Source organism: Lepidothrix coronata, unplaced genomic scaffold (genome assembly GCF_001604755.1).
Source record: "Lepidothrix coronata isolate B3197 unplaced genomic scaffold, Lepidothrix_coronata-1.0 Scaffold68, whole genome shotgun sequence".
Classification (NCBI taxonomy): Eukaryota; Metazoa; Chordata; class Aves; order Passeriformes; family Pipridae; genus Lepidothrix; species Lepidothrix coronata.
Window position 1 is genome coordinate 4,275,071 of NW_016690248.1, and position 14,631 is coordinate 4,289,701.

Genomic DNA, 14,631 nt, shown 5'->3' on the forward strand with positions numbered 1-14,631 from the left:
AAGAAATCGGTTGGTGAGATTTCCTTCTATCATTTAGGAGGAATATAGAACAAAGATTGTAGTGATTTTGTGCATAATACTTCCTGTGGGTTTCAGAAACACTTGCTTCATTGCAATAATAGCATTTGTTAAGGTGAAAATCATATGCACTGGCTTACATTTTAAAAAGGATTCTGTGTACGTAGCAAACCTTGGAACATTTTGTGTGAAAAAATGACATTTACAAAATCTTGTCTCCCTAGCCTGGCTACACTTACTGGATAGTTTAAAATCTGTGAAACACCAGGTTTCTTTGCACTTTTAGCAAATATTTCATGTCTTTCAAGGGTGAATCTTAAAAAGCTGTAACTATTTCTTGTTTTATTTTCACTCTAGGGTTGTAGCAGAAAAAGTGAAAGAAGTACTGTATACACGACCGAGGAAATACATCCACTGTTCCAGCCAAGAGCCCACAGAACCAGGTTACATCAACATTTTGGAACTGGCAGAATCTGTGTGTCGCTATGACTTGGATGATATGGACATCTTTTGGCTTCAGGAGCTAAATGAAGAGCTGACAGAAATGGGTAATTTCACAACACGTTCTAATTTTAAAAGCAGCAGTTAATTTCTACCGTTTGAATTGTAGTCTGCTTGTGAGGTCTTTTAATGATTGCTGAATGAGAATTGAATACAAATGCTAAGAAAAACATGAGGTAAAAATGTAATTAAAGTAATTACTTGCTTGATCTGTTAATGTTTTATATTTTACCTGTTGGACCTAAAAACTTTTTCACATCCAAAATCATGTGCAACTTCTGCAGACTGAAGCAGGAGGGAAAAAGCCACACCAGGTAAAATTAAGACTTCAAAAGTTTAAGGTTTTTTAAGGAAAGGAGATGTTTTCATTTCTTAAGTTTGAACATATTATTGCTACAAACTCAGAGTTCTGAGGAGCTTGCATCCTGGGTTCTCAACAGAGTAATTGAGTTTCACACGTTAGCCCATTTAGAATCAGCTAAGTAAACATTCTTTTTCCATGCATGTTGTTGGTATAGAGTGCTATGAGCAGGAGTGAGCTATGTAAAATAACCTTGGAATTATCGCTAGAATAACTATGGTGGAATAACCTGTATGTCTAGTATTCTTCCATGGATGATTGCAGATCCTTTAGGAAGGATAAGTGGACAAAAGAGGGAAATATTTTGCATCTCCTGGATTTGCTGTTACCAAAAAAAAGGAAGAACCTGTAGGGATGTGATAATCAACGGCAGCATTATCTGTAATAGGTATAAAATAGTGGTGACTGAGATCCTGAGGGGAGTGAGGAGAGGAAGTAGTTTTTCTGGTCCTGGGCTTCAGGAGAGCAAGTTTCTACTTATTCAGGTAACTGATAGGTGGGATCTGAGAGGCAGCTCTGAAGTGCCAAAGGATGTGGATGTAAGAGGTAGAAGCCAGGACAAACTTCCCAGGCATACAGGAATGCTGTTAGCAAAAGCTGTTAGCTTTTCAGCGGAGCAGATCTCCCATCTGTGGAGATTTTCAAGATCTGACTAGATATGTCTCTTGAGCAACAGCCTTTGCTGGATTTCCTATTGACTCTGCTTGGAGCCAGGGACTGGGCTGAAGCCCTCTAAAGGACCCTTCCCACCTGAATGATTTTGTAAATCTTTTAATTCTGGAAGTGAGAAAATACGGGGGCATGAGAAAGAACAGTTTAAGAGCAGAAGGCACTTTTTAACAGCAGTCATTTATCTTTTCCATCTCCATGTTTATCGTTTGTAAAGAGGATTCAGAGTTAGTAGCCTTAGTTAAAATATTAGCCTCTGCTATTAATGGCTCATGAATACCCCAACGTTCAAAGGTCTAAGTAAATAGTGAGCTGTGAGCATCATCATTATTTTTGACAAATATTTTGATAAGGTGCAGGTGGGAGATTTCTTACAGCTATGAGCATTGTAGGGTTCCTTAGCCTACATCCTGAAGCTGCAAGCCAAGGACCAGTCTCATAGCAAATCCTTGGTCCTTCTTATGCTAAGTTTGATTAGTGGGGAGGGTATATAGCATGTCTAGTGTTCAAGTGAACAGATAGTATGGATTGCAACAATATATTTATCTACTATTCTATTTTGAAAAACCCAACAAAAAAAATAAAAGCACTTTTCATAACTGTCATGCTTTAATCACTCAAGTAGTGTACTAGATAGCAACTCCTGTATCTTTATAAGATATGAAGTGTTCTTTGTAGGTTTTATTTCTTAGGGAGTTAGCCTTCAGAAGAACATACTGTGTGGTTTTTGGATCAGTGTTTCTTAAAGTGCAGGAAGGGTTGTATGGGAGCCTCTAGCAGTTACAGCAAATGCTGTCTCGTTTATGTTGTAGTGTTTTCTCCAAGGTTCGATCTTGTGGTTTATGTACAGTTTAAACTTTTACTCCAGTAGTAGTTCTGCTGATATTTATAAAACAATGCTACAATTAGTCTGTGAGTGAAAAAGCTTTTCTGTTTTTCTTTTATTTTTAGATGCTGTGTCTACTGCAGTAGTTGCTAGAAGTTGTCTTTTTCTCTTCCTGTTTCTCTGACTCAATCAGAAGCACCTGACTGTCCTCTAATTCCCCTTCCTTTTCTGTGTTGTAGGATGTGGGCCCCTAGATGAAAACACAATGGAAAAGACAATTGAAGTGCTGGAACGGCATTGTCATGAGAATATGAATCATGCGATTGAGACTGAAGAGGGGTTGGGTATCGAATATGATGAAGATGTCATCTGCGATGTGTGCCGGTCCCCCGACAGTGAAGATGGGAATGACATGGTGTTTTGTGACAAGTGTAATATTTGTGTCCATCAGGTTAGTGCCTGCAGAAATGTTGACACCATCCCATAGTCTAAGTTTACCTAGGCAAGTGTGGAATTTGAACTGGTATTCAATGTTAATTGGAGAACTCTGTAGTTTTCTACGTATGAAGGATCATGCAATACTAAGGTGAATTTTTTGACCCCAACAGTTACAGTAGATTAAGTGGCCTAGCTTAGTTAATAAGTGGACAGCTGCAGTCTAACAGGAATGCAAAGTGTGTTTTTGGGACTTGCAAGTACTTCCTCTGTGACCATAAGCAATTTTTCCCGTTATGACTAAACCTGCTTTTGAAGATAAACGGGGCAGGAAATACTGGCTTACCTATTTGTGAGAAATCTAAAGATCACTTGTTTCAGGACTGTCCGAATTTAGCCATCTTAAACCACGTGTGGCACTTTAAAGAGTGATCTCTTTCAGAAAGCATCAGCACCTGCGATAGCCATGCTCTTGGTCTGAATGTTGCTCACATTTATAGTGTTTCAGAAGTAGCTAAAACTTTACACTGACTGAGCTCAGCGTAGTCAGTCAGAGGTATCAGAAAAGGGATATGAATCCTGTGGTTTCTGTGCATCCTGTTCTGGAAGGGGGTTTTGCTGTGAATTGAAAAGAGACCAAGAAAGTTTTTTTAAAAATGTATTTTTCTACTGACTGCAAGCAGTACTCGGAAAACATATCTGGCTGAAAAAGGACCTGTCATCTCCTTACTCTCAGTGGGCTGGCTGCCAGCCCAGCTGCTTTCCTGATCTGATTCACCGCGTGAAGCAGCCACGTGAGCCTGAGTTGCCAGCAAGGTGACAGGAGTACAACCGGCATCTGGGCTGCCTGCTTCAGTCTTTGCTTGTGCCTGTTTAGAAGTAATGATGGATTTGCAGTCAAAGGCTCATGGTTGCCTGCTGACAGCTGAGTTTGAGCTGATGGTCTGCTGCCTCCTTGCCCCTCATTCTTCCCCACGCTGAATCTGCCTGAAACCAACTGGGGAACATGTCTGGGCTAGAGCTAATCCTAACAATAACAACAACTCATCTGATTTTTAATCTGGATCAGCTTTGGTTGAACAAGTAGCCTCAGGTCTGTTTGTCATCACGCAGTTAGGAGGTGGAGGGCAGGAGGAGTGTGAGAAAATTCCTCCTTTGTGGTACCCTCTTGTGCTGGCTCAAACACGTTGTGAAATTACTGGTTTGGTAGTCTGGGCATCCTCCTCTTATTAGTTGGTTTAAATTAGAAAATAGTTTCAGTCCACTTCCAACCCCCTAAATGTGATCTTAGGTGTAATGCCACTTCTGCTGTAGTAACAGAAAGAATTCTGGTGGGAATGTGCCACAGAAGAGGAAAAAAACACTTGTAAAATTTAGATTACAGCTCCCCCTGTTGGGCTTTTACAACAGTTGTCACATAAAAAAAGCATTTAGGTTAGTCAGTCTTGCCGAATTTAATTCAGGAAAGTTCCCCTTTCCATAAACCTGACATAAATGTGCAGTGTTTTATGATATTGCTTCATATTAAATACTTAAATACTGAGATCTTAGAAAGATGAGAAGGTAAGTGTGGTAATTTTATACTAGATTTAATCTGAAAAAATTTACAACTAACGATCCTTTTCTGTTGAGTCTTCCAATGTTACTATTCCCAGAAATGGTGAGGTTTCCTCTGAAATCCACCCTTTTGATAAAACTTTTATTTGGAGTGCTTGAGTGGACTTAGGCCTTGGTGGCAGCCAGTTGTTTCAGATACACTCAGCTTAATAGGTGTGTGTGTAGGTACAGTAGGATCCATTGTGATTCCATTAAGAACCATGAGGAATTTGAATTGGAAAGAATTTTTTAAATTCTCAATCCTAGCAAAACTTAAGCAATTTCTCATTTTCTACATGGTTAAGAGCAATACTTGGGATATAGGCATAAGACCTGGCACCTCATAATTTCAGTACATGCTGTAATTTTTGTTGCAATATTATATAAATATTTGAAGTAACAAACAATGCACAGAACCGTAGCCACAAAAGTAATTTAATGTTGTAGGAAACTTCCTTCGGTCAAACAGCTTATATCCCTTCACATCTAAATAGAATTATGTTGAAGTGTAAAGTTTTTAGCAGTAGGAAACTGTGATTTTAAAAAGTACTGAATGCAGAAGCTAACTTAAAGAAATGTCAATGTTGTTTGCTTTGGAAATTTAAAAATCACTAAAAGAAAAAACCGAAGGTTCTTAACACCAGGGCTGTTGAGCAGTCACAATGGATATGTTTTACAGTGAAAACAAGTAATACCAGCACACATTCTAAAAAGAAACCAGGGTAAAAAGATTGCTTTTGAGGCTGTTTATCTCTTTGATCACTTGACTCATTTTAAGGTGAAGAAATCACAGAGGGATTAAGTGAAGGCCAAATTGTGCCTTTACTTTTTGAAAGCTTTGCTCTGTATGAATATTAATGCTTGTGTGTGAAATAATTTCCACATAACGATTTCAATATCTGTTCTTCAAGGCGTGCTATGGAATCTTAAAAGTACCCGAAGGGAGCTGGCTGTGTCGCACCTGTGTCCTGGGAATACATCCTCAGTGCCTCCTGTGTCCCAAAAGAGGAGGTGCCATGAAAGCTACCAGGACAGGGACCAAGTGGGCACATGTGAGCTGTGCTCTTTGGATTCCAGAGGTAAAAACCTAATTTCTGTCTCTGTCCTCCTCCTTCTCGTTCCCTTCTCTGCCTTTTTATGCTCTCGTGATTTAAGGTATCTGTCTGGCATAATACTGGGCTTTACTCTGATGGGTCTGCACAGTCTGTGAGGACCGGGAGAGAGTCCAGCTTATGTTCTATTAATGAGTCACTTTGTCACCTCCATTTACTCAGCAGTCACTTCTTAGTGACATTGCGGTACCTGAGTGACCTGTGAGAAGGAGTTACTGATGTAAGCTGCATCTTACAAATACAGTTTTATTGTCTCTTATTTTTGATAAAGTCAAAATAAGAGACTTTGTGTGCTCAGATACATGTAGAATTTGCACAAATACTTCTACTTTTTTCTTTGTGTTGTTTTGGGTTTTTTTATAATTATTTATTTAAAGAACCCCTCTTTGCATTATTTCTTTAGGATGTATGCTAAGATTTGTAGCTAAGGTTTCTTTGAACTAAAATTTTTCTGAACAGTGGGGGAGATGTGACCTTTTATCTCTGTTATATTTTATAAGTAAAGGCTTTTTTGATATATCTGAGTATACATATATGGAGAGTTTCATAATGAAGTTTTACACTTCATTTTGAATCAAGTTTAGCATCACAGTATAATTCTGTAAAATGGAATGTTCACTTGGGTATATAGAGTTTGCGTTTAATTTTGCACTTGGAATATTTATGCTTTCTTTCTGGTAAGATTCACAAATCCATTTTGGTGAGTGATTTAATGTGAGGCAGTAGCCAGATATGTCAGTGCTGTGACATCAAGGATACCGTATTTTCTGAGCCTTCTGTTCCTAAGTGCAGCCAAGCCTCATTCGTGCAAAACTTTGAGGAAGATGTTGGGATTCTGGGTATTTTTTTTACTTAGCAACTAGATGCAGTCTGTAATTCCTAGCTGTCTTGGGTATATATCTGCTTTCTAAGGAGGTTATCTTTGAAGTTGCACTCTTCCTTTTGGGCCTCCTTGTAGTTCCTGGCATCTCTTCTACCTTCAAGGAGAAAGGAGTTGAGAAAGAAAACCCATAGATTTATTTTCAAATTAAAAAAAAAAAATCTCTTCTCCTCCTGTACTTAGGACGTGACTTGGCTGGAAGCTTTCCTGACTCTGAACAGACTGGTTTTCCTAAGAGGTCCTTTCAGTGTGTGATTGCCTTGCTGTTCTCACTAGTGGAAGAGGAACAGCGAGGTTTGGGAAGCAGGTGACAGCAGGGCAGGAAGCACACACTGGCTTCCTGCCTGTCCACCTCCCTCTGATGAGGGAGAGAAGCCACTGGGAGAGTACCCAGGTGGGAAAACTGGAATCCGGCTTCTTCCATAGCCCATTCAGTGAATCCCAAGCCTTGGGCACCTCCTCCCCTTCGCACCAATGCCAAGTGTGTTGGGTGTAGTGAGGAGATGGTACCTGCCAGTAGGGATGGGAAATGCCTCTTGGATTCATTCAGTCTCTCAGGCTTGTGCATTGTCACTTGTAAAACAATTCAGTCACCAGAGAAACCTTTGTGAATCTTTGCTAAAACAGCACATCAGTTCCTGTCTGGAGAGTCAGTGTGGCTTTACATGCTGCAGGGGGGAAGAAAGACCTAGAGATTAAAGACCTATGTATGGATGCTTTAGAGGAGAATGTGTATTCTCATATTTTTCCTCTTCCCAAAATAGTAGCATGCTGGAACTCCCCAGAAAGCAACAGATTAATTATAAAGTCACTGTCATTTCCTCTTGTGGCCCTAACAGAGTAGAACAAGGCATTATGCAGAGAGGAAGGGGCTATAAACATGTCTGTCTTCTAGCAAAAGGTTCAAAGAGGCTTCGTGAGTCACCAAGTGTAGTCTAGCATTGTTGCAGTGAAATGCAGCAGGTATTTTCCTTCATTAACTTATGCATTAAGTTTCCTTCATTAACTTTTTCCTTCGTGCCTTCCTTGTGCTTTAATGGTGTTGAGAGGCTTTCTTGACCCTCTCTTTACTGATTGGGGTGTTTGAAGATTTTTACTTTCCAAAGCGTGCTCATTGTTGGTTTAAAACCATTTATTCTTCTGCTTTTACTGTCCTTTAGTCTAAATGTGTGGTCTATTTCATGTTTTCTTAAAAGGCATTCTTCTAAATAAGAAAAGGAAACACTGATACCAGAAAACATATACTGAGTGTTTTGAAATTCCAAGTCCTTCTCTGCCTTAGATAACCCATTACAGTTACATCCTCTGTCAGTCAGTGTGATGTTAGCTGAAGCAGCAAATGATAACCCTCCCAGCTGTAGAGGAAAGATAAAATTTACTATCCTGTTGTGAGTGACCATGCTCGTGGCACTGAGCTGCCCTTCCCAGCCACTGACGTAGATCTGCAGCTGTTGGTGGCAGGTTAGCAAGGAAGCAGAGGACAGCAGGGGGATGATCGTGTGCATGACAGTTGCAGATAGTGGGCTTCACAACCCATTGTTTTCACTTTCGCACACTCTTAAAACTTCTTCGGAGTGTAGCAGTCAAGATGTAAGTCAAGGTGAAGAAATAGAGAAAACAGCTACATCTTACAGCAGATGGATCATTTCTGCCTTGGGGTGGTAGTTTTTGGGGAATGAAGAAGTTGGCCTGTCTGCTCTCTGGATCCCTTGTGAGTAGCAAAGTTCAAACAGACTTTGCCTTGACTTCTCTCTTTGAATATCAGAAACGTGCAGATGGCACGAGGCCAGTATAAATAAATTGCACCTGACTCTGTAAGTGCCTCTTTGTGCTTTTACAAAGTGGGGTAATACCAACAGCCAGCATTACAAGCTGAATGGTCAGTATTTCCAATATAAATGTTTCTTGACCTCATGAGTCTCCTCCGGGGAAGGAGGAGGGAGAGCATTAAAGAGGGACAGGGAGGAGGTCTGTGTCAATTTTCAAGTCCTGCTGGGAAGCACAGTGGAAGCTGGTATTACTCAGTCTCCAGAAGAAGTCACTGAAGATTCTGGTTTCTTTTTGAAATGAATGTAGACAACCTGATAAATTGATAAAATCCCTTAATTCTCAAAGGAAATCTTGCCTCTTAGCGTAGTGGTAACAGTCAATCTTTGTACAATATTGTTTCAGAAACACCTGTGTGACTTGTAACCAGCTCTGTTTTGAGCAAGGTGAAGTTAGGTTCATGACAGGCTCTTTCCTTTGGGAAGCAAAAAAGCTACATTTGATGATGTTTAAAAGTGCTGGACATGATTTGTTGAACTATAGGCATTCCAGGGATAGCCTCGTCACTTTTCCACCAATTTACAGAAAGGCCACAATAGGTTCAATTGCTTCTCATCTCTACCTGATGAGGGCATCACATATTGCCTTGTGTTCTCCTTCTTGTCTGGTAAAAGCTGAACCCTCTCTAAAGCATCTCACTGTCTTCCTAATGAAGACTTTCAGAAGTGCCATGCAGCAGGTTGACTATATTCCAGAAGATGTGGGCTTGCAGTTGGGAGATGAGAGGGTGAAGTACTGTAACAAACATATATCTTATTTGAGTCAATTTATTCATTAATTCGTGAACTGCTGGTCAGCTGTTTTTTTTAAATGTGGAAATGATGAACCAAATAAACTCTTGAAAAGCTGTTTTTTCCAGCTACTTAAATGATTTTTAAAGCAATGCATGATAAGGAGAGTAGCAAAAATACTCTGAGCTTAGCAACTATGACTTACCACTGCAATCTTTGGGTAAGTCTACCTCACTGAGGAGGTCTGCTGAAGCAAAGCCTTTCCTCCTCAGGGATTAAGCAGGTTTTAAAATGAATATGTGTGTCAAGTCATTGATGGTGTACCCTCAAAGGGAAGCTGGGAAGTTCCACTTTGTCTACTAGCTCTTGTAAAGTCACCGGTTTAATTATCACATGTTAAACTAATTCATAACCTGGATTTCCCTGCGTGACTCTTAGTGTGAAGGTAGTCTATGAAAATTACTGTAGCATAATGCTCTTAAAGTTTTCTAAAAAAACCAAAATAACTGTTCAAATCTCAGCCTTAACTGTTTTTTTAACTAATGAGCTTTATTCTGTCTCATAGTGCCACAGAGCATGACCTAGGAACCTCCTTTCTTTGAATTCTTAGGTCTGACCCCTTTGAGAAGAAGCCCCTCTCCCACCACAGGAAATACAAGTCTGCCCCTGTTCAGGTGAATTGTTTCTAGGAAGTATGGAGAGCTAATACTAGCTTCCTAGCTAGTATTAGCATTTTCATTTGGCTTCAGACAGGTAGCCTTGCAAAGCACACAACTGCTTCTTCAAAAAGTGCTGTGTAACTGTCAAAATGCTTGCTTCTGGAGACTGGTGTTCTTGGGACACAGTTATCCCACTGAAATCTTTTGCTATGTGCCATTCTCATACTGGCCCAGTTCTGCATGTTGATCATTCAGAGCTGGCCAAGTTTTTGTTTCTTTGCCTTGGATAAATCCTTTTTGTCAGGAGTGGCTCAGGGATGTCTAGAGATATAATTTATGTCTGTTTTGGTGTCCTAAACATGGAGGACAGTCCTTGTTTCCCTGTACAGACAACAGGCAGTTGAGAAACTTCCATCACAATGGATATATGGAAGTTAGTATAACAAAGAACAGGAAAAGGTATTCTGTGCGCATCTGAATTTTTTTCTTTCTTTTAGTAATAACATCCATTATCTGGTCTACCAGGGACAAACAGATCATCCAGACTAAGTATGTGAAAACTAGCACAAGAGAATATATCGTGCTTTGCAGTAAGAGAAGTTTGTTGTATTCTTTCTCAAATTATACTTGATGCAATCTGTGGTTAGGAGAGTGTATTAGGATCATGTCTTGCAGTGGGAGTTTTTGGTGGAGAGGCAGAGCTGGGAATCGAGGCTTTCCCTGGCTGCTGACTGATAAATCCGTTCTGCCTCAAATTGTGAGCTGGCAGAAGTAGACACTGTAGCAGATCTGGGGCTTTTATAGAGGGAACTTTTCAGGAAAGCGTTCCTATGTTGTTCTGAGTAGCTTGTATTTTGGTACTTTTTAAGTTAGATCTGTGAAATGGCACAGAAAACAAACAAAAAAACAAAAAAAAAACCCAAAACCCACAAGGGAATGGAAATAAACTTAAGTACTTACCACCTACTGCAGTCTCTCAACAGGTTGTTGTGGTTTAGGAATGGTATTCCCCAATTTAGTGTTCCCCCTGAAGCACTCCAAACCATGTGCTGCTTGCTCAATCCCCCTTCCTCCTGCTGTGAGCTGGAGCAGAAAATTGGAGGCACAAAGGTAAAGATCACTGGTTGAGATGAGAACAGTTTACTGGATACAGCAATGGAATATGAAGAACAAAGAGTAACAACTATGCTCTCAGTGACAGAAGGAACTGACAATACCCAACTGCCACGCTTACCCTAACTGAAAGAGAGCCCTTCCCCCCATCCCCAGAAAATGATGTGAGGTGGTTAGAAACAGGACATCATCCACCCCTCATTCTGTACAATCTACGTCATGCCCAAATCCTTCACCTTAGAACTATACTATATATATATATGTATATATATTCCAGCATGTCTGGCTCAGCAGCACTCAGTGGTGGTGCAACTTCATTCAGGCCATGATAGAGCACTGTCAGTCTCCACTCTCCAGTGGACTTATGCTGGCTATATAGGACTATTAAAGGGTGAGTGAGTCTTGCTGACCACTCCCTGACTCTCCAGTTCATGAATCATCTCATGGATGGGGGTCACGGAGTCCCAGTTAGTGCGGTATTGCACTGTTGTGGTAGCGCTTGGTACTTTGTTGTTCTTCGACCTTCAGCAGTCCTACAGTGGAAGGGTCATCTGAGAGATCAGGCAAGGTACTCAGCTGTCTAATTTCTTCTGTCTCCACAGCAGCTATCCCAAAAGCCCAATGGTGCCCTTAGGTTACCATAGAGGTAATCTATGCCAAGGATACATAGGGCCTCTGGCCAGTCACAGTGGGGGGTTTTTGCCAGTCATTCCCAGTCAAGCTCACTTCAGCTTCCAGTACAGTCAACTGTTGTGATCCCCCATCACCCCAGAAATAGAGATAATTCTGCTCCTACATATCTCGCTTGCTTGTTTTTATTGCCTTGGTAACTGTTTTCCATGCTGATTTTTTTGTTTACAGGTTAGTATTGCTTGCCCAGAAAGGATGGAGCCAATCACCAAGGTGTCTCACATTCCACCAAGTCGATGGGCTCTAGTGTGTAGTTTATGCAAACTGAAAACTGGTGCTTGCATTCAGGTACGTACTTGTCCTGTAGTGACTCTGCAGGGTAAGTCTGTGTCAGAAGGGCAATTTTTGTATTGCATTTTGTTCTTCCAGTGTTCAGAGGTGCTTTACAATGCAGATGACCACTGAGTAGATATCTACTTCTTCATAGCTCTTTTCTATCAAATTAGTTGACTAGCACAGAGATTTAGGAATTAGCCTGGATTGCCTTCCTTTCAATAAGGCTGCAATGTCTAAGAACTACTACTGTGTGCATCAGAGATGGACAGAAAACTCCTTCTGTTGAACACTTTGCGAACAAGAAAATACTAAATTGGGTGAAGCCAACTTCAAAGGTATCAACAGATATTTTTAAGACTGTGTAGAAAATAGGGTTTCGTAGGGATGGACTTTCATGTAATTAAGATAATTATGTCCTTCTTTTCTGGTTTGTTGTTTTTCTGTTAGTAACTGAGGTCTTTTGTTTTATTTTGTCTGCAGTGTTCCGTGAAAAGCTGCATCACTGCCTTTCATGTCACCTGTGCCTTTGAGCATAGCTTAGAAATGAAGACTATCCTGGATGATGGGGATGAGGTCAAGTTCAAGTCATATTGTCTAAAGCACAGCAAGAACAAACAAAATTCGCTGCCTGATGTTGAGGAGCACCCCAAGAGCGTGTCAGAGCAGAAGCAAACAGAGAGCGAGAAAACGAGTTTACGAGCCCAAAAACTCAGAGAGCTGGAAGAAGAATTTTACTCATTAGTTAAAGTGGAGGATGTTGCAGCAGAGCTGGGCCTTCCTAAACTTGCTGTAGATTTCATCTACAATTACTGGAAATTAAAGCGAAAAAGTAACTTTAACAAACCATTGTTTCCTCCCAAGGAGGACGAAGAAAATGGCTTGGTGCAGCCAAAAGAAGATAGCATTCATACTCGCATGAGGATGTTCATGCATTTGAGGCAGGACCTAGAGAGGGTAAGAATTTAACTGGTAAAGTTTTGAAAAACTATTTGCAGGTGAGCAAGGTCTTTGTGGATGAAAGTGGGAGTGGGGAAAGCAAAGGGAGATGATTTTAAAAATAACTATTTAAAAGGTTCAGAAAAAAGTAAGGCCTTCAACTTCAGTCTTTTGATATGCTGCACTGCCTGCTGCAGACTTTCAGAAGTTGTCCTCTCTCAGTCCAGTGAGAGATTCAGTGCTTCCTGACTTGCTTAGAGGTTATTCCTTTATGTATTTTAAGATGCATGTTTCTGTGCACAATGTACATATTTGGTAATTGACTCTCTGATTTCAACTTGAATTGTGTAAATGTTTAAAAAAAAATGAGGTTTTTCAGCATTTGCCTGCATGGTTTGGAGTCAAGTAGGTGATATCCTAGGTGGTTAAATTCCATGGGGACTTTTTGGCTCCACACATGCAGAAGCAGAATGCTGGGCCTGTACTCGTACCACTTCCCATGACATCTGATTCAGGAGTCTTAGTCACATCTCTTCCTCTGGTGTCAGGTTGTCCCAGGTAGCAGGCAGACTGAGTAACTCATTGCTCTCTAGACCTAGATGTTCTCACTGCATGTAGCTGCCTTAGGTCCTAGAGCGAATTAGCGGTCTTAACATAACCCTCTGTGTCTGCCACTGCTCGTGGCTTTACTGAGAAGGAGGTAAAGGAAGGTATTTTTCATCAGTAGCTAGCTGGGCTCTTACCAGATTGCAGCTAGACAGTAGTTTGGAAAAAAGGAATCCATCAGCAAAAATCAGAGCAGGGATTATTAGGAAGGTGTACAGAGTGCATTTTTCTGGCAGCTGATGGAGGAGGAAGCCAGACTTGTTACCACTTGGAGGCTGCCAATAAGGTTGACCTGTTGGGTAGTGGTCAGCTGCAGTTTTCAAGTGCTTAGAGATAGGTAGGAAATGTAAAAAATAAAATAGATGTGGTAAATTTGATGAGAAGAGGGGTAGCAAAAGCAGGAGAGATGTAATAATGTTGTAAGAAAAAGGGGAAACAGTACTGGGGAGAGAACAACGTGAAAATACAGGGAGATGAGTGTTGGAGCCAAGATTTGTACTTGTCAGTGTAACTGTTGTCTTGAATCTAGTCATAATCAATCTCAGATCTTTTCCAGGACTACTTTGGATATGGAACCTTATTTTAAAAAAGAATTAAAACCTGTGCTTCAGATGGAGGGTTGGTATTTTGGGGTGGGTTGTTTTTTGTTTTTCAAGAGACCATTTCAGGCTTTTGTTTGATAAATGTTTGCTTTGCATCAAATTTTGTTGAAATTGATGTACTTATGGAGGTGATTCACATTTTGAAATGCCTGTCTCAAAGTTTTTGAAGTTCCCATGCTATAAGATTTTCTACCCTGTTTTATTTTGGGATAAATATAAATTTGGGAATCTTAGAATTTTGTTTTGGGGTGGAGAGGTACCAGTTTTGAACAGGTAGAAGTGAATGCTGGGTGAGGTACATTTGACAGATACCTTTCAACCAACCCCTACACTGTTTCTCTGTTTTGAAAGGACTTTTAGGTGTTTATCAAGAATTTTCAGTGCCTCTTCCTATTCTGAGTACATTAGGTGAAAATGTTGCTATTAACTCAAACAAATAGAAAAAGTAGAATTACGTGGAACTGAATCACAGAATGGTTTGGGTTGGAAGGGACCTTGAAGACCATCTAGTTCCAACCACCTGCCTTGGGCAGGGATACCTTCCACTAGACCAGGTTGCTCAAAGCCACATCCAGTCTTGACTACTTCCAGAGATGAGGCTCCCACAACTTCTCTGGGCAAGCTGTTCCAGTGCCTCACCATGTTCACTGTAAAAAATGTCTTCCTTATACCCAATCTAAACCTACTTTCCTTCAGTTTAAAAGCATTGCCCCTTTCTCTGTCACTACAGAATCTGGTTTCTCTTGCTTATAATCCCTTTTCATATATTGAAAAGCTGCAGTAAGGTCTCCTC

The 14,631-nt window shown here is 40.5% G+C and overlaps 1 protein-coding gene across 2 annotated transcripts in view; it reads left to right on the forward strand.

The window, feature by feature from the left end:
- The window catches only part of JADE3 (jade family PHD finger 3), a 72,254-nt gene that overhangs the window by 44,753 nt on the left and 12,870 nt on the right, over positions 1-14,631 (forward strand). For both annotated transcript variants that reach the window (XM_017818446.1, XM_017818447.1), the window contains exons 6-10: positions 376-566; positions 2,615-2,826; positions 5,318-5,485; positions 11,590-11,706; positions 12,175-12,648. In XM_017818446.1, coding sequence (XP_017673935.1) covers positions 376-566; positions 2,615-2,826; positions 5,318-5,485; positions 11,590-11,706; positions 12,175-12,648 — 1,162 coding nt within the window. The remainder of the gene's footprint in view (positions 1-375; positions 567-2,614; positions 2,827-5,317; positions 5,486-11,589; positions 11,707-12,174; positions 12,649-14,631) is intronic.